Consider the following 24,122-nt stretch of genomic DNA (forward strand, 5'->3'; position numbering starts at 1 on the left):
TGAAGTCTCAGAGCGAGGGAGGCCCATTTTCCCACAGAGATCCCTTCACCGCTCTCGCTCTATGACCTCAGGGAAACCTTTGCTGTTGGTTTTTAGGGGTTCAGTCACTACCTTCAAATGTTAATGAATGCAACATGCCAGGATCACGAGCACAACTGAAGTTTATTAACAAATTGAAATGTTCACGCGTTTCCATGATTAAAGCTTTTAAACAGAAAATCTGTAATGGAGTCACGTCTGCATACACCCTCGTCATCCGCCTCCCCCTCTTCATCTTGGGGTGTGGCTTCCTCCTTCTCTCCTTGAACCGCCTGTCCTAGGTCCAGAAACACATTATGCAACACACAGGCAGTCAGCACAACAGCTCTGGCTCGGTCATAGTTTCCAATATCCAGATACGTGAGCCTCCGAAACCTGGCTCTCAGATCGGCAATGGCCTGATCTAGGATCTGAAAATGCTCCTCCAGCGTCTTGTTAAAGAGCGCCTCTCTTGGTCCGTGACTTCCTGTGTACGGGGTAAAAATCTGATCAGTAAGTGGGTAGCCAGCTCTGGCCACAAGGCAGGAGCTGGAAGGCATTAGGTCAGGGTTCTGTTTGAGTTTGTCTCTTAGAGCACGACCTCTGTCCACATGAGATCCTTTACTGATTCTGCAGTGCAAGAACCGGCCTCTAATGTCACACACAAGCTCAAGGTTTAACCAAGAGTCAGGAGGGGCCTCCATCTTCATTCTCTTCACCTCAGGTATGGTGCTCTCCACATCATGTTTCCCTATAGGCAGGCGAATAGGGATCCGGGTGTGTCCCAACACTCCCAGAACCTGAGGAACACCTTGTCCTCCTTCTACTTCCTTTTTTCCAATTAGATTGGAGAATGGGAAAAGTGCCTCTACAGCCTCTTTCCCTGAAGAACAGAGAGAAAATATTATCATCATCATAATTTGCCCACATATGATTAATGACCCAACAAATTAACACACCAGCTGGCCATTTGATGTGCCTCTCTTCCAGCATGTTTATGCGCTGGCAGAAAGAGAAGAAGATCCTGTGGATGTTTCCCTTCTCCAGCTGGAAGCGGCGGGACACAGTGCGGTAACTGACTCGCTCGGACAGCAGTGTGAGAGACAGGAGGACAGTGTGGGACATTGATAAGCGAGCCCGTCCAGCCATTCGTGTCCTTGATTTGGAGCTTTGAAGTAGGTCTGAAATGTACTGGTGAAACACAGAGACACAAACAAAATACAACAGTATTTAATAGGCATGTATCCACTTTATTCTCCTTCCGGATCATGCAGAGTTTCTGGTTTTCTACTGGGATGTCAGCCACATCTCAAAGAAAAAGATGCATTTTCCACTTTTTTTGGTGAGATAAAACAAATGAATCCAGCAAAAAGTTATAAGATTAAGGAGTAATGACAAACATATGAAATGCAGAGCTTATAATTTGATTAAAGGCATTGTTATACATGATTGGTACACTTTAGAAATTCCTTAGTTTATCTCATATTCAGGTTCAAATTCTTTTTAATTGATTTTTGAATATCATGTTAAATTTGAGTTTGAAAATTAAAAAAACTGGCCAAAAATTGTCACTATTGTTTTTAATAGTAGTTGAAAACTGTAAAACGCTTTCTCAGAGGAAAACTAAAGCCACAAAACTACCTTGATCGCTGGATTATCCACAGTATCAACCTGCTCCTGGGACTCTGCAGCCTCCTCCTCTTTCTCTTCCTCCTGCTCGGACGGACTGGATGTTGTTGCTGTGTGTAAAACTTGGGGCCCCACCTGATTCTGTAGTAACTGTACGTAAATAGTATTGGTAGGAGGAGGACGACGATGGGACTGCTTTTCCAGTTTTGCCAGGAGCTGTGACTCCAGGATCTCTTCCACCGCCTGGTCCAGCCTGTGCTCCAGCTCGCCCGCAGACAGAGGCTGCCACTCCCGTTCCACCATGTCCAGCACGGCCCTGCCTGCCGATAAAACACATTCACTGACATCCATTTTTTTAATACCGGCGATAGAGAAACAAGATGCTTTCAGAGCATGGAAGCCAAGCAGAGGTCACCGGTCCTTTCAAGCAGTTGCAAGCCCATTCTGTTGTTAGCACTATGCTAATCTAGCCCGCTGGCTAGCTAGCTAATGTTTGCTGCTTTCAGGGACTGTCGGAATTTTGGCAGAGTCACTGAGACGTTGAAAGACAGTGACCGTATGAGCACACTAAAGTTTTTCTTCATCATTATAAATAGAAGTGTAAAAAAATGGTACACAGACAATAAAAAAAGTAAATTAAATTAATCAAACAGTGAGCAATACAGAGACAGAACAAGGACAAAATAAGTCACATTACATTAAGTGGAAAAAAAAAACAATTCAAAAACTGATTTGAGAGATTGCTAAGCAGCCTTTCTAATACTTATTAGAAAGTTCATTAATCAAAAAATCTGTTATTATTTTACTAGTGTAACTTTAAAAATTGTTAATTTGTATTTACAATATGAACACAATAAATATTATACACATTTGGTTTTGGACTGCAATATGAAAAATATCTTTTGAGAAATTTTCAAACATTTTCACAAATTAGTGTTTGTATTAGTTTGTACAGAGATGTTTCTGATGTCAGTGCTCTGGCAAAGTTGAAATGTTGATAGTTATCACTTTTTTTGTCTTGATTTATTTACCTCTTGAAAGTAGACCCAGCATATTTAATTACAGTCACATATTGTTTTGTTCATTTGAATACTGCGTTAAAGAAATATGTCTCAGAAAGTTAAAGGTGAAAATAAACAAGAATGGTCAAATCTATTTTTAAGTCAACAAGAAGATTTTCCTAAAAGGAGGTTATTTACACCACAGGCAATAAAAAGTCCCAACTTCTTCTGTTATCGTCACTATTTTGGTTGTTTCAGTCCAATTTTGATGCTTTCCAGTGAAGTAGATGGTAAATAGAAAAGAGCCAGAACATTATATAACAGAAAACCAAAAGATTGATATCCATAATTATAGCAGTAATTAAAAGACAGGATAAATAAGAGACTGCACTTCGCAGTTTAGTGGTTTAGATTTTTAGACGAAGCAATGCCCAGTTCTGGGTCCTACTATCATTCAGAGTAAACAACACATATCCTGCCAAATTACATTCTGGCTGAATAAAGTTCCTTATTAGTTAGAAAGCCAATTTAATACACACCAGTAGAACCTGCCCAGTGCTGGACGACGCCAGATTAAGCAAGACGTTGGTCCTTAAAAAACAGAAACAGTGCTACATGATGTATAACACAAAAAATGAGCTTGGCACATAAAGTAAGTCCTTTGTTACAACAGCGCTTCTCGGCAATAAATCTTATACCATCGGACAGCCTGCTCATTTCCTCTTAAATCAGGGGTGGGGAACTCCAGGCCTCAAAATCTGGTGTCCTGGTTTTAGATATCACCCTTGGTCAACACACCTGAATCAAAGGATTAGTTCATTAGCAGGCCTCCGGAGAACTTCAAGACATGTTGAGGAGGAATTTAGCCATTTAAATCAGCTGTGTTGGATCAAAGACATCTAAAACCTGCAGGACACGGGTCCTTGAGTTCTCCCACCCCTGCCTTAAATGGTGGCACATTTGTAAGGAAAATCCATTTGTGGATTTGATGAATTGCTGCACAATTCATCAAATCAAACTTCTAAAGCTGGCTTCAACAGATTTCAATGTTAAAATTCACAGATTTACAGCCTGGCTCAACAATGGCTTTTGGCTCCTATGGATAGTTTCGTCATTCATAACAGCTTTACAATCTGTGTGTTTAAATAAGTCATCCACTTGTCAGATTTCCCGAAATATGATTTTCTGTGCGGTACAGACCTCCTAAGTAGCTTGTGGTGTTTTAACAGCAGCTGCTAAAACACCAACATCGTGGCTTCATCAAGGCCACAGTGGCTGTGGGCAACATTTTACACCGTCTATGTTCAAAGATCACTTTAAATTGTACAAACACACAACAGTACACAGATGTGAAAAACAATTCTTTTAATGTTAAACCAGTTACAAGTGCAACTTTGATCATCACATCCCACTGTTTAACAGCCTCAATCTTCAAATATGCTTTTAAATGTAATATTAAACAGCGTCTTTTCCCACACCCACCAGGCCATTACATCTTCTTCCTGTAATAACAGACTTTTTTTTTTTTTTTGTAATCATTATTAAGTTTCTAGATCATGAGACCCAGTGTTACACCATAATGTGAAGTTTTGATGTGCAGAAGTGTTTATTTCTAATACAATTTTATTTTTTGAAAATAATACGCATTATGGTATTAACAGTGTAAAATACAGCACAAACTGCAGCATGACATAAATGAGCTATGGTTCCGGGATAAATGGGAGGCAAAATAAGCAGCCAGGCACAGCTCATAATTTAACCACGACGTGTCACCTCTTCACTTCAGACTGTCAAGCAAGTCACAGGCTACAACCAATCGTTGCTGAGGAAAGGTGAAGAGGTCTCCATCAATGTTAAGAAGGGAAAAGTAAAGAATAATCGCCACAACTTGAATTTTGATTGCTGCTATGCCTGAAGACGTGTACTGAAGATTCAAATGAGTCATTCAGTCTCAGTAACTTAGATATTCACAAACTCCAAGCTATTGCAGCAACACATATCCAAACCACCCCCCAAAAAAGTTAATCCTAGTAATATTTTAATAAAGAAACACAAACATAAAAACCTAAAAATGCGACACCTTGTCAAATCCCACTCTGAAGCCAGCAAATTAAAGAACACAAGTAAGGCAGCATCAGCCTTACTCCAAATAAAGACTAGAATTCATTAAATACGAGGTACAATTATTCATGTTCAGCCTTTACCAACCCCGTGGATGACTGACAGTGTCGTGACAAGTCCGTCAGGTATCTCTGTGGGGTCTTTTGTGTAATTATCAATTTATCTAGCATGCGTTTGCCGATTTCAGGACAAAATGAACCACTTTGAAGCACCCTCACATTTACACCAAGGGGGAATCCGCGTTTGAAATTGTTTACGCCCAGCTGAAGATCGGTCGTCGGCAAGGCAAAACTTCACCCGCTGAGGCATCACTTCCCAAAAATTCAACCCCTCCCTTCGACCCCCTGTGTGTCCCTCTCGTTTCCCCCGCCTCTGAGCTCACTGTACAGCCTGTTCGTTGGCTGTGCTGCCTGAATCCTGGGGCTTCATGACGTCGGGGAGCTCAGGGGGAGTGGAGAAGGGCTCAATCCTCAGCTGCTCAAAGGAATCATCTGGGAGAACGACAGAAAGTTAAAACACAGAGAGAGACAAAAGAGACATTAAATTCTGGAAAGAGATCAAAGTAACATGAAAGGAGATCCAAAGAAATGAATAATTTTGTATCCAGGGGGACCTGAATTTTAAAATAACAGTTTTTAAAACGCCAAAAAGTCACAAAGTGTTTGTTTTGGACAACTAGACCAATGTTGAACACTGAATAAGTTAAAAAGTATTTTCCTTCTTCCACTGGAAAAAAAATGGCATTTCCTGAGTGACAAAGAAAAACTCTTTGAAAAGCTCTGGCAATCTTTTCTGGCAACATTCCCATTTTTCCTGTTTTCACTTGTATTTTAAGACCATCTCCCGGCAGTCGGTTTCTCTCAGAAAACTCCCAAACCTGCACGACTCTTAAACTTTACCATGAATAACTGGAATACACGGATCAGTACGTTTTGTACGTTGAGCCAACTTTGCCCAATTTGCCAGATTGTCTATGAAATGCACACACAGTACACACTCCAAATACAATTTCAACCCATCTGGCGGCACAAACTGGCAACCCGATTCAAAGGATGTGCCTTGCCAATCTCTACACAGACACCACAGCTGAGTTCTAAATAAATTACCTCTTTTTACCATTTCATCTTTCTTTACTACAAAGACGCAGTAAAATCGCAAGACATAAACAATGATGAGTTCAGCCACATATGTACCCATTTCAGTGTGTGTGACACAGGGTGATGGACTTTGCTAAGTTGGACACATTTACCAAACCGAGCTTCCAGAGTTAATAACACATAATCAAAAACTTGTAAAAATATAAACGCCTCTTTCCAACTGTAGACAACAAGTTGCAACAATTTTCTTTAAAAGCTGGACAATTTAACAGAAGTGGTTATAGCTCACATTTGGCTTGAAAGAGGATAACATATTACAATAACTTACAGTTCAAACAGCAAACTATGACTAGCTTTGCTTACCCATTAGTTGTGGTGGGAACATATCCTATTAAAGTTATTCAGGAAAGTACTTAAAGCCTTTACATGCTGGGCGTGAAAGATTCTTGCGAGCATTTTGGTGCAGCCAGTCCCACCGACTGCGTAATTTTATAGTACTAATTTTTTGGGATCAAGCTCAATTTTTATCATGTGAATGAACAGGCGTCACCAATCAGACCACTGCAATTACCAACAAGTGTGCTTGTAGCTCCAAATGTACACCGATACTGAATACACAAATAGTAACATAATACAATTTCAGCTCAGACACAGCTAAACGCCGTCAGTCGGCTCTCTGAAATGATTTCTTTGCCTCCTCAGATGTGGTCCCAACTCTGCCAACAAGGGTTCAAACTGCCCCACTGACATCGTGATACAGCTTCAACTCCTGTACCAAACCATGAAATTCTGCCTTCTTATCGGAACTGGACAAACCTGGAATCTCCGGTTCTTCATTTTCTTGTTTAAAAACAGCAGAACCAGCTCATCTTTGCTTGATGCAGACTCATTTTTTTTTTTAGTAGTACATTCTTTTGAGGACAAATTTTTCACAAAAAGCAACATTTTGGATATGTGCATGTACGTTAAACCAGCGGTCCCCAACCTTTTTTGCGCCACGGACCGGTTTATGTTCGACAATCTTTTCACGAGCCGCCCTTTAAGGTGTCGCGGATAAATACAACAAAATAAAACCAGTACCGGTACCCAAAAAAAAAAGAAAAAAAAAAAAAAAAGAAGATTTATTCATAACACACGAGAAAAGACCCAGGGAAACCGAGTTAACTATAAAAAAAAATAACGTTAAAAAACCCTGAAAACCACAAATTTCACACCCAAGCATCAACTTGCGGTATGATACCAAACGACTCACGGTCTGTGGCCTGATATATATGCTACAACAGAACTACAAACTCCCAGATTTTGAAACTTAAATGTTGGTAGGTATGTTTTTGGAACTTTAGAGATAATTTGGATTGTATAGCGCATCGATGTGACAAGTTGCTTAGTGTAAACCAGAATCCAGAATGTAGAATTTGGCTGTTATCTTTTTTTCCCTAAACCTGAGTTCAGATCAAGCGAATAAGCTCACAGTAAAATCTAGTATTGAGGTGGGTTAGAAGATGAACTACTCACCACTCAGACGAAACGCTAATCCCACCGTGGCCGGGGCCTGAGGCCGGGCTGTCTGATTTGTGAAGCCGCAGTTTCCAAGAGTTTGACTGTCATTAAGCAGCACGTCATCCTGAAGAAGAAAGAGTTAAAAGAAGCAGACATCTTCAGAGATTTGCAGGATCAAGTTTGCAGGACAGACTGTTTTGTAACAAAGCGAAAATGGCGAGGCCTTGTTCTCTGATGTGAAGACTGCTTGTACTCAACAAAAAGCCAAAGTTTGAGGAAAGGAAAAAAAGGAAGCCCAATGATGTGTTCAGATAGAACCTGAACCAAAGTAAAAATATTTAAACTTTGTAAAAACTTTGATTTTTTTTTTTTTTTAAATGAAAGATTAGACTTTCCTGACAAACTGAAATGGAGGACAAGCTTTTTGTAATTGACATTGACTCAACTTCACTTTTACATTGAGAGGGGAAAGGGGGGGGGGGGGGGGGGGGGGGCGCGCTTGAGGAAATGTAGGACTTCCTTCTAATTTCTGAAAATATGTTACTGTCACTTGATTTCAGTTATAAATTATAAGTTTGCTCCTGTCCGCTGACTGCTGGGGCTAAACATTCAGGGGAGACTTCAAGTAACAAAAGAAAACTTTGATTCACGTTTTGTGAGAACAGCTTTGTCAAGTGAATAAAGGACAGGTATTAGAGCTCCAGCTATTATTTTGATTAACAATCTTTTTTTGAGACATTGCTTAGAGTATAAAATTGTAAGGTTAAAAAAAATACTATTAACAAGGTTTCCAGGTAATTTATTTCACCTTATAAAGCCTCTGATCTTCAGGTGGCCTCTTTAAAATGCCCTCCACGATGCGCTTCAGTTCGTAGACTGTGGTTGACTCTTTGGCATCTGTGAAGATGGTCGTCTTGTGACGTCGGATCATTAGAAACACATCCTGCAGTGAGATGAAGTGACAGGAGAAAATCAGATAGTGATGATAGTGATAAACACTGTAACCCTGATTCTCAGAAACACACGTCCTGTCTTACTGAATTAAGCTCAATTCTGTTTTCTGAGCATTTATATCAGATACTGCTCATCTCTGTTGAGCCTACAGAACGTATCCAGTGCCATCACCAGATAGATTTATCACGTGAGAAAAAGCTGGTTAAAGTTTGAGCAAAACAAACAGACGGTAGATGGGCGTTTATAAACTGAAACAGTCTCTGCTTAACCAGGTTATTCTGTGTGGGAACACTTTGGTAACTTTATGAGTAAGCCAAGTCACTTCTCTACACCTCACGTTTTAAATAGCCGCAGTGACACATAGCTTAGCTAAGGCAGTTTTAACCAAAGCTTCAGCCATCTGTTAACGCCAGCTGTAGCGGCTTCCTCGATCAACTGTTTTCACAGACTTGAACTATAAAGTTGACAGTTTGTGTTTCAACTCCTCTAACTTTTAAAACAAGCCCCGCTCACGCTAAACAACCATTTTTTATCTAAGTTACATACATGGCAGCGTTAGCTGATAACTTTAGCCAGTTAGCTTTTGTGCGGCTAGATGGCTATTTGAGCCACAAAAATTTGGATGATTTATCTCGAACAACAGTCAGTTCGTTCACATTGATCGGACCCCACTGTGCTTAACTTGCTATCAACTTGAAGAGTATAGCGCAACGAGCCACCATGAGCTACTGTATTGACTAACGCAGGAGAAGCTAGCCAATGCTAGCAAAGGTTAGCTAAACAAAGACATTCGTCTCTGAGTGATTGCTTTGTGACCAGCTTAGCTGCTCAAATCAGGCATTTTACCGCTCTGGGGAGGGTTTGCCGGCTGACCTAAAGTCGGTTTTTCGTAGTCAACAGGCCACTATATTCTGTATGTGTTTTCCTCACTCACCATTTCTTGCGGTTGGCTGCACACAGTGGGGAGAAAAACTGCACTGCACAACGACAACTATGAGCTCAGAGCAGCATCAGACAGCCACCGCTTTAACTCCACCATCCACCAGCTGAGGGCAGCGCGCACAGCGCCGTCACTCTGTGCATGCACAAACTAATGCAACAGGAGAATATCTGTCTGAATGTCTTATTTCTCTTCATAACTGCTTAAATTATCAGAGTTAATCGGAGCTCCCGTTTTATGAAGGATTGCACCACGTTTTTCCCCACACACTGAGACGTTTTGTTTTGCAAAAGTCAACACGTGAGCATGAATACTGAAACTCTGGGCTTAAATAAATGTGGAAAATTAAAATTTAAAATAAAACAATGCTTTTGTTAATTCACAAAAAATCAGAAATTTCCATAGTAAGTGGGGCGAAACAGGAACTCTGCCATTTAACGGTTTATCTGTTACTTAATTACTTTGGTGTAGTATGAATGGGTGAGGTCCTTATCAGCATGAAAAGTTGTAAATCTTATAAAAGCACGGTTAAAAGCTTAAAATGAGTGCCCTGCTTGAATATTGTTCAAAGCTAACCTGTGGGCCGGGTTGGAGTCATTGCTGGCCAGATTTTGGTCCCTGGGCCTTGAGTTTGATACCCCTGCCATCGATGGTTAGCAGACAGATTAGTAGATGATTTTACAGCTGATAGTTTTAGCAGTCACTAGAGTTAAAAATACTGTTTTTAGCAGATGAGAATAGTGTTCAAATACAAAATTATTTTATAAGTGCAAAGATTGTGTGTGTGTTTATCTATAAAATATTTATAATTATTCTGGATATTTATAAATGAACTCATCTATTTTGTTGAGATCTGGGGTAGGTCAAGGAAATCTTAATTTCTTTTCAGATTTTTTCTGATCTCGCAAGAAGCTTCCTCCTTTTGGATTCAACACAAGTAAAGTTTTGTAACATCGACACCTTTTAAACTGTTTCATCACGCCTTCCTTCCCTCAGAGATGAGTGGGATGACTGACCTGACAACAGCTGAGGTTTGGTTTTCTGTCTTGACCCTCAGGAGTCAGCAGTGTCTAAAAACAGTGCGACAGAAAAACACACACTTCTCTTTACTGTAAAATAAGAATAGCAGAAGTGAGTTGTAGGCTCGTCAACTGATTCTTGGAAAACTTGTAAATCAGCTGTTTGTGAAATTATTGTTAAAAAAAAAGAAGAAAGTTTTACTTTGTTTTTTTCCAGTCTGGGTCCTCTTACTCCAACAGTCTGAAGACATGCATCGGGTAACTGGCGAGTCTAAATTGGCTGTAGGTGAGATTGTAAGTATGAATGGTTGTCCGTCTCTCTGTGTTATCATGCGATAGGCTGGCAACCAGGGTGTACCCCTCTCTCACCTTAAGGTAGCTGAGTTGGCCTCAAGAACCCCCAGATTGGATAAGAATAACATGGATAGTCAATAAACAAAAACTATTCACTAGTGATTAAAAATGATATTTAAATAAAGTTTATTGGCATCTTTTACCTTTTTACAAACAGAAAACATCAACGATCAGCAGCCTAAACCTTACCAGTGGAGGTGGCTGAACTGCTTGAAGTCATAAAAATAATAATGCTATACTGATCAGTCTCCTATGGCTCAGAAAACTGTCTCGCCTTCCTAACCTACATTTAGCTTGTTCCAGTCTCAACACTGCAGACATGCTGCTATATATTTTAAGCAAGACATTTTGCTGCAGTGCTACAGCAAAAAACTGAATTAAAATACTACATCCAAAAATACTTGCGAATGAAAAATAGGTGGAGCATCTCAGTGTATCACAGACAAAGTGGAAAATGCTGTCGAAATGCACAGCTTCATCAACAAATCCTCTCCACAGAACTCAGTACTAGAACATCCCGGTCCACTCATCAGGGTTTCCACCAGAACGAATACCTCCAGGACTGAACACGTTCTTCTTCCCTGGTTTGCTGCTAAAGCAGCTCCAGTTTGTTTCCAATTAAAGTGACCTGAAAATAAAACTGAGACAAGTTGAACATCACTGTTAAGTCAGTTTAAAACAACACAGTGTAGTGTCACTAAAACTGGCATAATATTTTAAGACGTCTCACTGCTGGATTTGAAGTCGTTCAACTGATTTCTGATGCTTGTTAAAAGAACACCTCAATAATCTAACCGAGAGAAAATATAAACCTGAATAATTGCTATAGAAACAGTAATTACCTAATCCCAGTGATATATTCCACAAATGCCCCATATGCTTCACACAGTTCCAAACAACAGTAAAATACAGAATATTATATTACAGTGTGGTGCACAACTCCACATAAAACTCACCGAATAAACTTCTATCTAACCACAAAGGCACTCTCTCGGATCTTGGAAAGTGGAAACTGTGAAAAAATGGATTACACAGAAAGTCATTTTACTTTACCTGTAAGATTTATTAGAACTCAAATTTTAAAACCTACACTTACATCCAGTTCTCGGGGGAATTGAACAGGCTCTATTCCCTTACAGCAGAGCACTGAGAAAGGCCTCTCCTCGGTCTCTGAATGCTCTTTGAAGCACAGACTGAACACTTTGGCAGGCAGGTAAACATCCCAGTCAGCTGCATGCTCCTCTATTAGATCGTTCACCATCCTGTTTGATTAGGAACATTACAGCACTGAGATGTTACTATCATGACAGAACATCCAGGTATTATGCGCCGATTGTTTGTAATAACAGTTTGGTCCACAGGTGCCAGATATTTTATATTTTTGGTGTTATTTATTCCCTTTTATCTCATTGAGAAAAAAACATAAATACTATTATAAAAGACAACTACATCATCAGCAGAAAATTGTTGTTCAAATATTCCTTTAGCTCCCAACAAAACAAGTACTGAGAATCCACAGAGAGTTCAAAATTGTCCAGACTCTTTCAGCTCCAATAAAATGAGCGTGACCGCTGTTTCAATAAAGTTTCATGTCCAGACATCCAAAAGTAAAGAAGAGCTAATTTCCATCTGAAGTTGACAAAATTCTCACTTTAGTATATTTTTTGACAAAAAAGAAAAAAGTAGAGCTCGGCTATAACTTTCGATGTTAAGGTAGATGGAAAAAATAACAGCAGCTTTGGGATACTTGACATATGCTTTACTACCAGGTGGCTAGTTATGGTCGAGCTGATAGAAACACATTAGCACAGATCTGGATAAAACTATTCTCAATAAAAGTTCACGTTGAGGGTCTCCCACTATCATCTGGTAGGAAGAAGATGATGAAAACGGACTATATTTCAGAGATGATCCATCAACAACACAATGCATTAAAACATGTTCCTGTGTGGTTTGAATGACTCACTATGAATAATCCTGTTACATCACCACTTAACAAACAGATACTGATGTTTGCCTGATTTATTGGTGCATGCACAGTTATAACTGCCCTAAAAGCACGAATGCATCTAAAACTATTAACTGCAAAACCAATATGGTAACAGAAAACTTCAGAGACTTTAGCATTCGTGATATTATTAATAACCTAAGTGTTTTAATCCTGTGTTAAAAGCTACAAGTTTTCACCTGCAACAACAAGAGGATGAACTTTGTAGGTCATCCAAATGACAAAATGTATTTTGGTAAAATTAATCAAATCTGGAAAAGGACCAAAAGAAACAAAACTACAGGTATAAAGGCATAACAAGACTATAAAATGTCACAAAAAACAAATATTAGCACACCCTGGCTTTTTACAGACCTGTCTATCAGCTGTGGTGTGATCATATCTGCGATGCCCGTCTGCTGATGATAGACCACAAGAGCAACAGCAACCTTCAGCTGATCTTTCAGTTCTCGGTTGATCTGTCATCGGGAAGACATTCACACAGTATACAGTTGTGTGAAACTGGACAATGAGGACACACTATAACATTAGTTTATAACAAAAAAAAGTATCATGCATTATATTATGAGCTGGAAGACACAAAGGGCTTTTTCAGCTGGTGGTAATTCATTTCCAGTATAACATGTTATACTGGACAATTCAGAGTATATGTTTAATTTAACAAAAATAAAACCAATATTATTTCATTAGCATTTAATTATCATGACATCTCACAGAATAGATAAAGTTTCATTCTCAGCACCATATTTTTATACTGGAACTCTAAAAAAAAAACAACTGTATTCATGCAAGTACCACAAGACAAAACTGTTACCCATTTGGAACAAACCACAACAGTATATGTGTGAAAGAAAATAAGGAGGAGTATATTAGCTTCTCTTTATGCATTATATGATTGCCGAGTTGGTCTTGTGAAGGTTAAATATGCTCTTCTAAATTAAAAGCATGTCACTATAATAACTACACATGGGTTTAACTGCCTTGGGTTTGGTTTTCAGGCACTAATTCCAAGTCAGATTTATAAGGCACTTTAAAAAATGCAAGTTTCTAAACTTCAACTACATTTTTGATGTTGATATGAAATCAGGTTTTGCAAAACAGTCCAGGCAGATTAATCAAGTGTGCGCGCTCACTTTGTGGACTATGTCAAGAGGCAGTCTAGAGAGGATTCTCAGTGGATATCCAAAGTGCGCAATGATGTCCACGACGTTCTTTGCCACATCTGAAGGGAGGCACGCTGTCATCGGCACAGCTTCCACCCATTTGGAGTAGAAGTCTGTCACCGTCAAAATGTATTTGTGTCCGTTTACTGTTTGAGGCAGCGGTCCTCGGACATCCAGAGCAAGCCACTCCCATGGCTCCTTCACCTGCAGTCAGGACAATGCATCAGGCAGAGGGACAAAACCACCCAAAACCCTGGTTTGGATTTGGAGTAACACCTGCAGGTAATCGTACAACAGACGTACCTCTATAATGTTTTCATTGTCTTTATCCTCAGGCTGTAAAAATGACAAAAGAGGAGGTGAATTAAGTGCTCCACGATATAAAAGACAAACCTTTACAGATTAAAGGGGTGTAAGAATAATGCAGCAGAGACAGGAAACTGTGACACAATTGTGCGCAACACTTAGTGTCCTGATACCCGTGTGGAGCCCTTGGTTAAAGCTAGTCTGGTGAATTCTGTTTAAAAATGTCCCAGTAGTGGGTGAACTGGAAATATATGAGAATAAAAGTTTATTTTTTGTTTATGATCCAATCAAGTGATCAGGGTTGTGGTTTTAGTGTTCATCCGTTCATCCAGTTTCAGAGAATTATTACATCCCCAGTAGACTGAAAATATTCTACTTACACTGAAATTATTATCTGGAGCCCAGTGGATACTCTGTTGATGCAGGTGGAAACACACACATAGATTAACTCGCACTAATGAAGATAAACAACAAGATAAAACATATCGGATATGCCGTAAATGCCATAAGATTAGCTAAACATAAACTCTTAAGCTATCCCAGTGATCAGTATGTATATAATACAATTCCATTTACCTGTGGTACACAGTAATCTCCATGAAAAAAGTGTGGAAATGAATCGATCTTCATCAGTGCTTCATCAATTATAATCCTCCATTTCTCTGACGTTTTGGGATCTCTAATCATTAAAACAGAAAAAAACGTAAAACATTAAGGAAACGATAATATATATCTGTACAGAAATTATTAACAAAATAAATAAAAGAACAGGAAAAATTTTAAATTTATGAAGGAGAAGCACCAAAGAAACCTCTCTGGTGTTTGATTTGATTTGATCTTTTTCCAAGAGAAAACCTGTGATCGACCAGAAAGTCCTCTTTGCCAACACAACAAGTCCCAAGGAGACCTTTGGTTAGATCTGAAAACTGGTTTAGTGACCTAACCAGTGGGCAGATCTCCAATGGACCAATACAGCAAACCACCATGACTGTAAATTTGTTTTTAAATGCGTGTACAGCAGGAAAATGTCATCTTAAATGCTTTTATCAGCTTTTAAAAGAAAAAAAAACAACTTAGGTTTGACATTGTGTTATACCTGCAAACTGTACCATCCAAAACAACCTTTTTGCAAGATTACTGTGGTTTTTAGGCTTGTGCATTAAATATATATCAATTTAAAATCTGAGGCGTTTGTATAATGCTAACTGCTTCTATAAAGACATTTATGAGCCACAATCTTTCAGCAGGTAGCAGCTGACAAACCAGATTGTTTTTATACCTCTGAGAGAAACTGACTAGTCAGAAGTAACATGTTTAGTCCTTTTATCCTTTTTAATCTTTTGCTTTTCTTCTAAAACTTCTAACAAATCTTAAATGTCCCTCACTGAGCACAAAACAAATATTTTTCTCAGCAAATAAATATCAAGCATCAAAACCACGCAAAGAAAAATGCTTTGTTTTCAGAATTTATGTGCATATTTGAATGTGTAGCTTATGACTACAAGGCAGCACTTTTAAGTACACCTGTGTGAACGATAAGAAGTGCACTAAAACTAAACTCGAGACTACAAGTTGGTCAGCAATATGGCTTTCTTTCCCAAACTACACGGTCACTATAAATATACAGTGGAATATAACTGAATCAATCTGTGACACCTAGAAACTGTTTCTCATAACCTCATTATGGTGTGAATGTTAAAAGCTCAGCAAATATATAACAAAAAAGTTGCAGATTCAGTGAATTAAGGAGCGATGAGAACAGGAGGAAGTTGGTTTTAGAGAATAATATGGAATATGCTGCTAATATTATTTACCACAATCTAAATTTTGATCTCTAAGCTCATCCAGCCTTGTTTCCTTTATTGAACAAACACTGCAAAAATTAAACCTTTCTTCATTTTAAAATGTTATTAATAACATATAAAGCCCTACATGGCTTGGCTCCTACCTATACAGCAGATCTGCTTAGACTGAAGAGGGTCATCTGGGTCTGAAAAGGTCTTTTAACTGTTTTACGTCTTTACTTTAAAACCAGAGGTAATAATGCTTTTGAGGTTGCCACTGCTAAACCTTCCTCAGCTTATCAGGTTGGCTGAATTTTTTATGGTTGGTTTTCAGTGACGCTTCATAACTCCGCTTTTCCTTAATTGTTTGACTGTTGTTTTTGGCCCTTGGTTCTTTGAATGTGTGTATGCAGGAATGAATGTAAGACTAACTGCATGTTTAATTATGTACACTTATCCTTAATGTGTGGTTTTATTCAAACGGTTAAGCACTTTGTAAATATGCACTTTACAAATAAATGTATTATTAATAATTAACAAGCAAATATGCACAAGAAGCTAATGGCAGTCTTCAAACTGTAAACACTGACTTATTAGACGTATAATTAATGATTTAAGAAACTGGCTCCATAGTGTAGCTGTTCACACATTTGCCTAAAAAGTGAAAGATAACAAGGAAGAGACACAAATCCCTCATGAAGGGCATCCGTACTGTGCATACTGAAGCATTACTGCTTATTATTGATTTATGAAAAGAGGACTAGGACAGTAAACGTCTCCTTGTGTGTAGTTACATACCCAGATGTCTCTTGGTCTGTCTGGCTGGGTTCTTTGGCCCGGACACTGTCGTCTGTTGCAGGGAGAGCTGATGTTGCAGATGCAGCCAAATCCTTCTCTGAGCTTTTAGCACCAGGTTGCTGCTTTCACAATAAAATAAACAACACGTAATGCATTTAGAAAAATGAATAACATTAAACGTTAAACAATAAAAAGCTAACTGTCTGGGTCAGCTCACCTTGTGTCGTTTACGTCTCGGGTTAATGGCAGCCTGTATCAAGGAGACAGTAACAACACCTTTATTTTTAAAAAGCCGCTGAGGTTTAAACAGAAAAACAGGAGGAGTTTCATTATGCAGCTTTAAATATTTCACAAATGTTTTATTTCTAAATGATGCCAACAATTATCTATGATACACACAAACCTTCTTTTTCTGTGTGTTGTCAGTCGGTGTAAATATGGTGGGAACCGCATCTTCCCGAAGTGTCACACTTTTGCCCGTTTTGTCAATGTACTGCTCCTCAAAGTGATTGATGCACAGAACAGAAAAGCGAGTCGGCGTCCAGTCCTTCCACTTCATGTTCAGTACCCATTTTTTAAGTTTTCGGGGATTGTACAGGGGAAACCTGCATGCACACACAGAAAACATTTTTTTCCCGTGTGAAAAGTAACTCACTAAAAATTGTGTAGAGTTCAGTAAATTTTACCTGTTGACTAACTCTGTTAAAACTAATTATGATATGCTATATGTAATATAACACTCAGTATTTCCAGCGTGATATACTGAACGTAAGCTAGATAATTAAACTTAAACAACAGAAAAACATAATAATAAGAGCATAATTTACTGTTAAAGATCTTAATCTGGAGTATTTTTGTCTCATAGATGTCATTTAGAGGATCTTAAGTGGTCTTTTTTCTTCTTCTTTTTTCAGTTGCTGCCTTTAGGGGTCGCCACAGCAGTTCATCTGCCTCAATCTCAACCTATGCTTAGCATCCTCCTCTGTCACAGCAACCCTCTGTATGTTCTCCTTTACCAAATCCACAGCTCCATGTTAAGCATCGTTTGTCCAATATATCCACTGTCCCTCCTCTGCATATGTCCAAACCATCTAAAAAAATGCAGCTTTCCTTTTTTTGCTTAGTGAGCTTGTGTACACGTCTCGGTAACTTTTCCAGGTGCACTCCGAACTGCACTCCCATGTATACAGAAAAAGATCTAATTATGTGGGCTTAAAATGTTGAGAAAAGGTGGAAAATTTGAGTCTTAACACTGATACAAGCCTAGTTCTGTCAGCCACTGTTACTTTACAAACGTGCTTCTAGCTGTCTGTTGGTTTAGTTTAACCAAAAAGCAGCGCTATTGTCGAAAACTTACTTAAAAAACTTTACGTCTGGATCGCTCGAGGTGTCGCAGTTGTAGGCACACGTATATCTCCCCATTTATGGTCAAATTTCGGTCAAGTTGGAACTACAAAAACCGATTTTGTTGTTGCTAACGCTAAAGTTGTATGAGAAACGTCTCCAGCTAACAACAATTTGGACACTTCAACATCCGGAAGGACATTTCAAAATAAAGGTCGCATTTATTCTTCCTTAGAAATATGTACTTTTTTTTACATTTATCATTAAAAATTAATAATATTTAGGATTGATAATTAATATGATTTTTGTTTTTTCAAAAATCGTGGTATTTGTGAAAATTCCTGATATTGAGATTATGTTTAACCATATGGTGAAAACTACAGAAAATTAATTTGCTGGATCCATAAATGTGATATTTCTTTGAAATGATCTCCTAAACTAATAGCTTTTTCTTTTTGGGGGTTAAGTCTACAATTTCGTGTTATCGTTCAGCAACTGTGGTTTCCCCAGAAAGATATGTCCATAAAATCACTTGTCTTACTGTATGTAATGTAATAAATTGAATTTAGGCATTAAAAAATATATATATGTACTTTAAAACACAGCCACAATTCACTAAGACTAAAATTGACTGGGAGGACTGAATTATGTATCTATTATGTTTACATTTACTCTTATAGTGATTTGTCTCATTTTGTAAATTCACTTATATTTTAATCTACTTTTTCAATTTTTTTTAAATGACAAAAAAACAAAGTTAAGAACAATAAGTAAGAAATAGCCCTGTCGCATGTAAGAAAACTTCAAGTATTATTATTATTATTTTGTGTTTACGTACTATTAGTAAATTATAATTTTACTCAACGATGTTTCGAACTTGACATATCCGCTTTCCACCGGATGTTGTTGCTCCCTCTTCTTTGTTGTGCCTTGATTGGTTAAGGCAGTTTAATACCGCCCCCTTCCCTACCGTTTTGTTTTTGCATCTATACTTTGATATTTTCTTCAAAATACCCACACAAAAAAAGCTCCAAGATCATTTTCTCCGTGGTGATCTGCTGGGTTTTTTTTTAATTACTTAAAATATAAAAATAAATAAAATATTATTCTTGTAAACATATAAACTATTTTTCTCTGGAGAGTTGGGGCAGCTAAATGAATCAAATCAGGCATACTTAAAAACACCTTTGTTTATTTAAAGCTTCTCAGCTGCTTTTTGTTTTCCACTCGACTCTCCACTCATCCCAGTCGATCAGGGTTCGTTTCATGTCCCATCCTGCAGCTTCAGCACCTGAAGGTTACATTTCCAGAATCATGCTTCCACTAAAGGAATCAGAGAGGATGATTGGTAAGTTAAAGCAGTTTTGCATGTGCTCACCCTTAAGTAATGGATTGAAAATGGCATCCATCAGCTTGTGACTCTTGTGCACCATTTCCCAGTGACCTTCTAAAAAGAAAAGAGGAAGTTTTACAGTTCTTCACATTTAAACAGTTAAACATGGAAAGAGGTAGAGGCTCACTTTGTTGTTTCGGTGCAGCCCCTGTAGCTTCTCTGGAGTTTGACGAGCTCAGCATGTTGCCGAGTACTACCGCCTGGCACATCGCTCTGATTTCATCACTCACTGAAGCTTCTGGTCCCAAACAAACACATACACAGCCTGCGAGAAAGACAGGAGGTTTAAAAATAACTTTCCAAGTATGTAAACATGCTGCTTTTCTTTGCATGGGTGGAAGACAGCATACCATTTCTGACTCCTAACAGGTAAGGCATGCTGTTTTCCTTCAAAGCCAACTCAAGATCTTCTGGGCTGCAAAATGAGCAGAACGATAATGAAATTCCTTTTAGTTTTATGACATGTTTCCGAAGTGTTTTTAACTTCAACATATAACAGACCAGTGGCTCACAGCTGGAATACACAAACTGTGGCAGGAGGAGGAATCTTTAAACAGCTCATCGTTTTTATCCATAAACTGTTTCAGTTATTTAAGATCATCAAACTTTCTGCCCGTCACGGTTTCTGTGTGTGATTTAAGACAGACTGATTTGGGGGTCAGAGGAAGGTGGACAGAACAGACAAGGAGGCACATGAAATGAGAAAAGCCTTCTTCTTCTTTGCTTCCTCCACTTGCATTGGTGTGAGGAACTAAGACGCAAGGAAAAGAATCGAAAACATGTAATTTGAGAAATGAACGTTTCAGCTTTTCAGTGTCTGACTTTAACTATTTAATAAAAACTTCCCTGTTCTGGATTTTTCCTCCTTGTCTCACTCTTCCCCTGCATATTTTCATTGCTACTGCAACATTTAAATGCGTGCAAACCAATCACCTCTGTGCAATCTCCTGCAGCCTCACTCCAAGCTTTATCGGCACAGTTTGCCCAAACTCTAAAACAAAATCAAAAGCAAAACAGAAGACAACTTAATAAGATTTACAATGACTCGACACAGGACTCTACCCTGCCAGTGTGATAGCACAAAAAACTTAATTCTTACCAAAGAAAACTGGTTCTCTCTGATTGGCCTCTGGTGGACTCAGGATTCGTTTGTCCTTCAGGTACTGCTGCAGTACGATAGAAAGCCGTGCTTCGTTGAAGGTTTCCATGACAACTGAACGCACAGCCTTGTAGTTGGCAAAAAGATGAAGCACGGTGAAGAGGAAGAAGAGGCAGAGAGTCAATCTAAACAAGACAGAAAGGGAGAAAGAGACTGAGGTGGGTGATGTTAGAGGCATGAAACACTCTAAAGCAACAGTTCACCCACATTATTTACTATTACTATTTTTTTTTAATTATCCTATACTTTGATTATCATTTTTTTGTTCTTTTTCTTTATTTTTTTTTCTCTTTGATAACTTTACTTGCTGTGCAGTCGTTTAAGTCAAATTTACTTGACCCGATCCTTCTAGATCATTTTGTCTGGGTTTGGAAGTACCAGCAAAGGAAATGTCCACCTTGTCTTATAATATAATAAAACTGTACCACAATCACCTTGAAGGCTCAAAGTGCCAAGAAAAAAAAGTTTTTCTCCAAAACTAGAACCTCACATCAAAACAATCATAAACAGCATTGCAGGCTGGAGCAAAAACATGTTTTTTGGGTAAACTGACCCGTTAAGAATATAATTAGTATTTGAAATATAGCAAAACTTACACTGGATTATCAGTGACGAGGGGAATGAGTATCAGACTGACCAGCAGTCCGGCCAGATTCACTAAAGTCTCCTAAAGGAAAACACAGAGATGATGATGTTATGATGGCTTTACAGATTTGCTACAAATTACCTGTTTTTTACTGTGTGTCTCTGGAGATAAACATTGTGTACATAATAAAATGTATCTGCTTCAGTAGCAGGGACCTGAAATGTTGCTGTTATTATTAATCAAACGTGCTTTACCTGGTTTAACTTAAAACTACCATTAAAGGGCTTTTTGTGCTTCTTTCTTGTGCCACACCAAAATATTGTATACAGAATATATCCTTTTCTAATTACCATCACATTAAGTTTCCATCCTGGTACATTTGAAAGATTGAAAACATGTAGACAATGAACAGTGTAAAACTGCTCACGTTGGTTAGCTTGATGATACACAGTGTGATGAAAGTAGGAAGTGGCAGCTACCTGACTGCCGTCTTTGGCAGAGATGTCAGCCATGTTGTCTCTGCGGGCCTGATGAACAGTGAGAGCCGCTCTGGTCGCACCACCTGCCACTCCAACAATAGACTGGAGAAGACAAACACAAATGGATGACATGCAAGATAACGCAACGTAACGTTTTATACTTTTTCTGCATCCTTGCACCTGGGCTGTCCTTGGTCAACTAGACAGGAATTTCATTTTTATATCACCTATTTAGCAATGGGAATAGCCTTTTAAATTGTGGTGTACATTAAATAATTTTGAACAGAATTAACCCGTTTTTTGTTTGTTTGTTTGTTTGTTACCTTGAATATCCCTGCAGTGCACACAATGAAGGTGAAGCAAGCAGGAAAGTAAGGAGCCAGTATTTCCATGAACATGGCAATGTCATTGAGCACATCAGCAAAAAGTCTAATTGGGAATTAAAAAACAAACAAAACTCAAATGGGTTTCCTGTGGTGACTGGAATGACTTGTCTTACACATTTATCACATACCTCCATTTTTTTGCTTCAGAGTCCAGCTTACTCCTGGAAAAAGACGAAGAAACTTACTCTGAACATAATTTCTATCAGAACAAAAGCCAATGTTGTGTGTGTGTGTGTGTGTGTGTGTGTGTGTGTGTGTGTGTGTGTGTGTGTGTGTGTGAGAGAAGAGACTGGCAAATGGCATTGAAGGAAATACTGATAGAATCACTTCCTTAAATTTCCTTAAAGCACTGAATTTTATGCACTTTAAAAAAAATTTATCATCAGTGGCCACAGTTGTAGAATCTAAAGTATTTGCTTTTGCACACTGGGTTAGATCTTCTCATATAAGCCTTACCCTTTCTGCCAGGCGAAGAGGATTCTTCCCAACATGCCAGTCCCATCTGCAGGGAGACACATTTGTTTGTTATCGAAACACCAGTGAGGTCAGCACGAGCTGTGCAGGGTTAATGTAAATGTAAATGTACTTTTCCACCTTTTAATAACCAGGTAACAGTGGCTGCAGCTACGGTGGCCTCCTGGTTTCCAACACCAACACCTCTGAGGGAAGCCTGAGTGGCGAGAGTCCCTGACAGGGAACTGGAGAAGGCCTGAGAGAGGAGGAAGAGCGTGACTGAAGGGGTTTAATGTCACAGATATGTAACTATCCCTGTTGTATTACCCACTGTACCTGCATTGTATCCCAGAACTGGTACTGCAGATAATCATCACTCACACTCTCTGGATAACCTTGAGGCAGAAAGACGCTCTGAAATCAAAAGTTCAAACTTCAGGTTGATGTTTGCAGTTAGCGTAAGCACAATTAAGTTCACTTGTGCCTTACTTTAAAAACTCCAAAAACCGAGTTTCCTCCTGAGTGACCTTCACTCCCATCTCTCCTCCTCTCCATCACTCCATCTTTTGATACATACTTCCAGGATTCTGCACTGCCATATCTCTCTGTTGCCAAAACCACACCTTTGTCCGTCTCCATTTATACTTTTAAGAGCGATAGTCGGAGGGATGTAAACGATTTTTTAAACAAACTGAGCAATTCTGCGGCTTCAGATCCACTGGAATGCATTTAATTAAAGCCCAGCTAAAAGTGGACTTCAGCGTGACAGAGCCGACGTGTCCTGTTTTGTTTTGATTTGTGACGTTTCCGGGTTTGCTTCCGCACTCACAGTTTCCCGATCACTCATTGGTGGATTAGAAGTTCAAGGCGGAGCCCCAGCGGAGACGCTCAAATGATGTCAAAGAAACGAGAAATAGATTTTTTTTTTTCTTCGCTTTTTACGGTCTTGCTGGAGGAACAATAAATATTTTTCATAACCATGTGTCAGTTAACATGAATGAACTCAGATGATAAAAAACAAATACTGTCAAAAAAAAAAAAAGCGTACACAAGCAGGATAAATAAATAAAATATAAATAATAAATAAAAATAAAAATGTGATACCAACATTGCAATGCACATTCATTTAAGACAATATCTACAGTTTCTTTCCCCTAAATTTCACCAACCTTGTTTCATACGGCTCATGCAATGAACTTCACGTAATTTAACCATTTTTCCATTCTTTAACTTCCAGGTGATTTAAAATTAAACATAAAAGTATAAACACAATACATACAGTTAAATAAATAAATAGAAATGGTTCACCCTGTCTTAGTATGGCACCTGCTTTTTCTCTCTCCCCTCTGTGCAAGTGAATGGTGATTAACCAATCCTTTACAGCAGTGGGTGTGGTGTCTGATAACCCAGAGCAAGCACACCTGTTGTACACCTGAGTGATCATCCTCATTATTTAAATTCAGAGTGCTGCTCAGGACCGGATTGTTAAACAGTTTTTGTGGTACTGTTATTTAGGGGGTTTAGTGCAATTATGAACTGTTTGCTTGGGTTTAACCTGTGAGACACTCACCTGCCTTTCATTTCCTGTGTTCCTCTCTGGAGAATCTGGACTAATCCACGTACCTGCCTT

At 38.7% G+C, this 24,122-nt stretch overlaps 3 protein-coding genes across 6 annotated transcripts; all 3 read right to left on the bottom strand.

Annotated features, from left to right (window-relative positions):
- Positions 1-143: 143 nt before the first annotated feature.
- On the bottom strand, positions 144-2,289 carry LOC308410974 (putative nuclease HARBI1). The gene is made up of 3 exons (XM_080904640.1): positions 1,660-2,289; positions 978-1,209; positions 144-901 (listed from the first exon to the last, which is right to left on the bottom strand). Exons 1-3 carry the CDS (start codon positions 1,996-1,998, stop codon positions 183-185), a joined length of 1,290 nt encoding a protein of 429 aa, XP_080760766.1. The 5' UTR covers positions 1,999-2,289; the 3' UTR covers positions 144-182.
- A 1,709-nt stretch (positions 2,290-3,998) lies between these two features.
- Positions 3,999-10,787, bottom strand: elob (elongin B). Of its 2 annotated transcripts, XM_080904341.1 has the most exons (6): positions 10,649-10,787; positions 10,482-10,559; positions 10,277-10,330; positions 8,175-8,309; positions 7,382-7,490; positions 3,999-5,260 (listed from the first exon to the last, which is right to left on the bottom strand). In XM_080904341.1, the coding sequence occupies exons 4-6, from the start codon at positions 8,295-8,297 to the stop codon at positions 5,148-5,150; spliced, it is 345 nt and encodes a 114-aa protein (XP_080760467.1). In that variant the 5' UTR covers positions 8,298-8,309; positions 10,277-10,330; positions 10,482-10,559; positions 10,649-10,787; the 3' UTR covers positions 3,999-5,147. The 2 variants fall into 2 exon arrangements, with proteins under 2 accessions (XP_080760467.1, XP_080760466.1); XM_080904340.1 differs by lacking the exons at positions 10,277-10,330; positions 10,482-10,559; positions 10,649-10,787 and adding an exon at positions 9,255-9,410.
- Positions 10,736-23,310, bottom strand: rusf1 (RUS family member 1). Of its 3 annotated transcripts, XM_080904337.1 has the most exons (15): positions 22,982-23,310; positions 22,829-22,906; positions 22,634-22,748; positions 22,496-22,541; positions 22,168-22,200; positions 21,977-22,082; positions 21,654-21,755; positions 21,185-21,255; positions 20,529-20,713; positions 20,363-20,420; positions 19,780-19,844; positions 19,557-19,694; positions 19,415-19,483; positions 19,222-19,327; positions 17,165-17,297 (listed from the first exon to the last, which is right to left on the bottom strand). In XM_080904337.1, the coding sequence occupies exons 1-14, from the start codon at positions 23,129-23,131 to the stop codon at positions 19,242-19,244; spliced, it is 1,302 nt and encodes a 433-aa protein (XP_080760463.1). In that variant the 5' UTR covers positions 23,132-23,310; the 3' UTR covers positions 17,165-17,297; positions 19,222-19,241. The 3 variants fall into 3 exon arrangements, with proteins under 3 accessions (XP_080760465.1, XP_080760464.1, XP_080760463.1); XM_080904339.1 differs by lacking the exons at positions 19,222-19,327; positions 19,415-19,483; positions 19,557-19,694; ... (9 more) ...; positions 22,829-22,906; positions 22,982-23,310 and adding exons at positions 10,736-11,261; positions 11,590-11,645; positions 11,730-11,895; ... (6 more) ...; positions 16,910-16,942; positions 18,050-18,208 and having other exon boundaries at positions 17,096-17,297; XM_080904338.1 differs by lacking the exons at positions 19,222-19,327; positions 19,415-19,483; positions 19,557-19,694; ... (9 more) ...; positions 22,829-22,906; positions 22,982-23,310 and adding exons at positions 10,736-11,273; positions 11,590-11,645; positions 11,730-11,895; ... (6 more) ...; positions 16,910-16,942; positions 18,050-18,208 and having other exon boundaries at positions 17,096-17,297.
- Positions 23,311-24,122: the final 812 nt, after the last annotated feature.

Source organism: Rhamphochromis sp. 'chilingali' (genome assembly GCF_963969265.1).
Source record: "Rhamphochromis sp. 'chilingali' genome assembly, chromosome: 15".
In the NCBI taxonomy this organism is placed as follows: Eukaryota; Metazoa; Chordata; class Actinopteri; order Cichliformes; family Cichlidae; genus Rhamphochromis; species Rhamphochromis sp. 'chilingali'.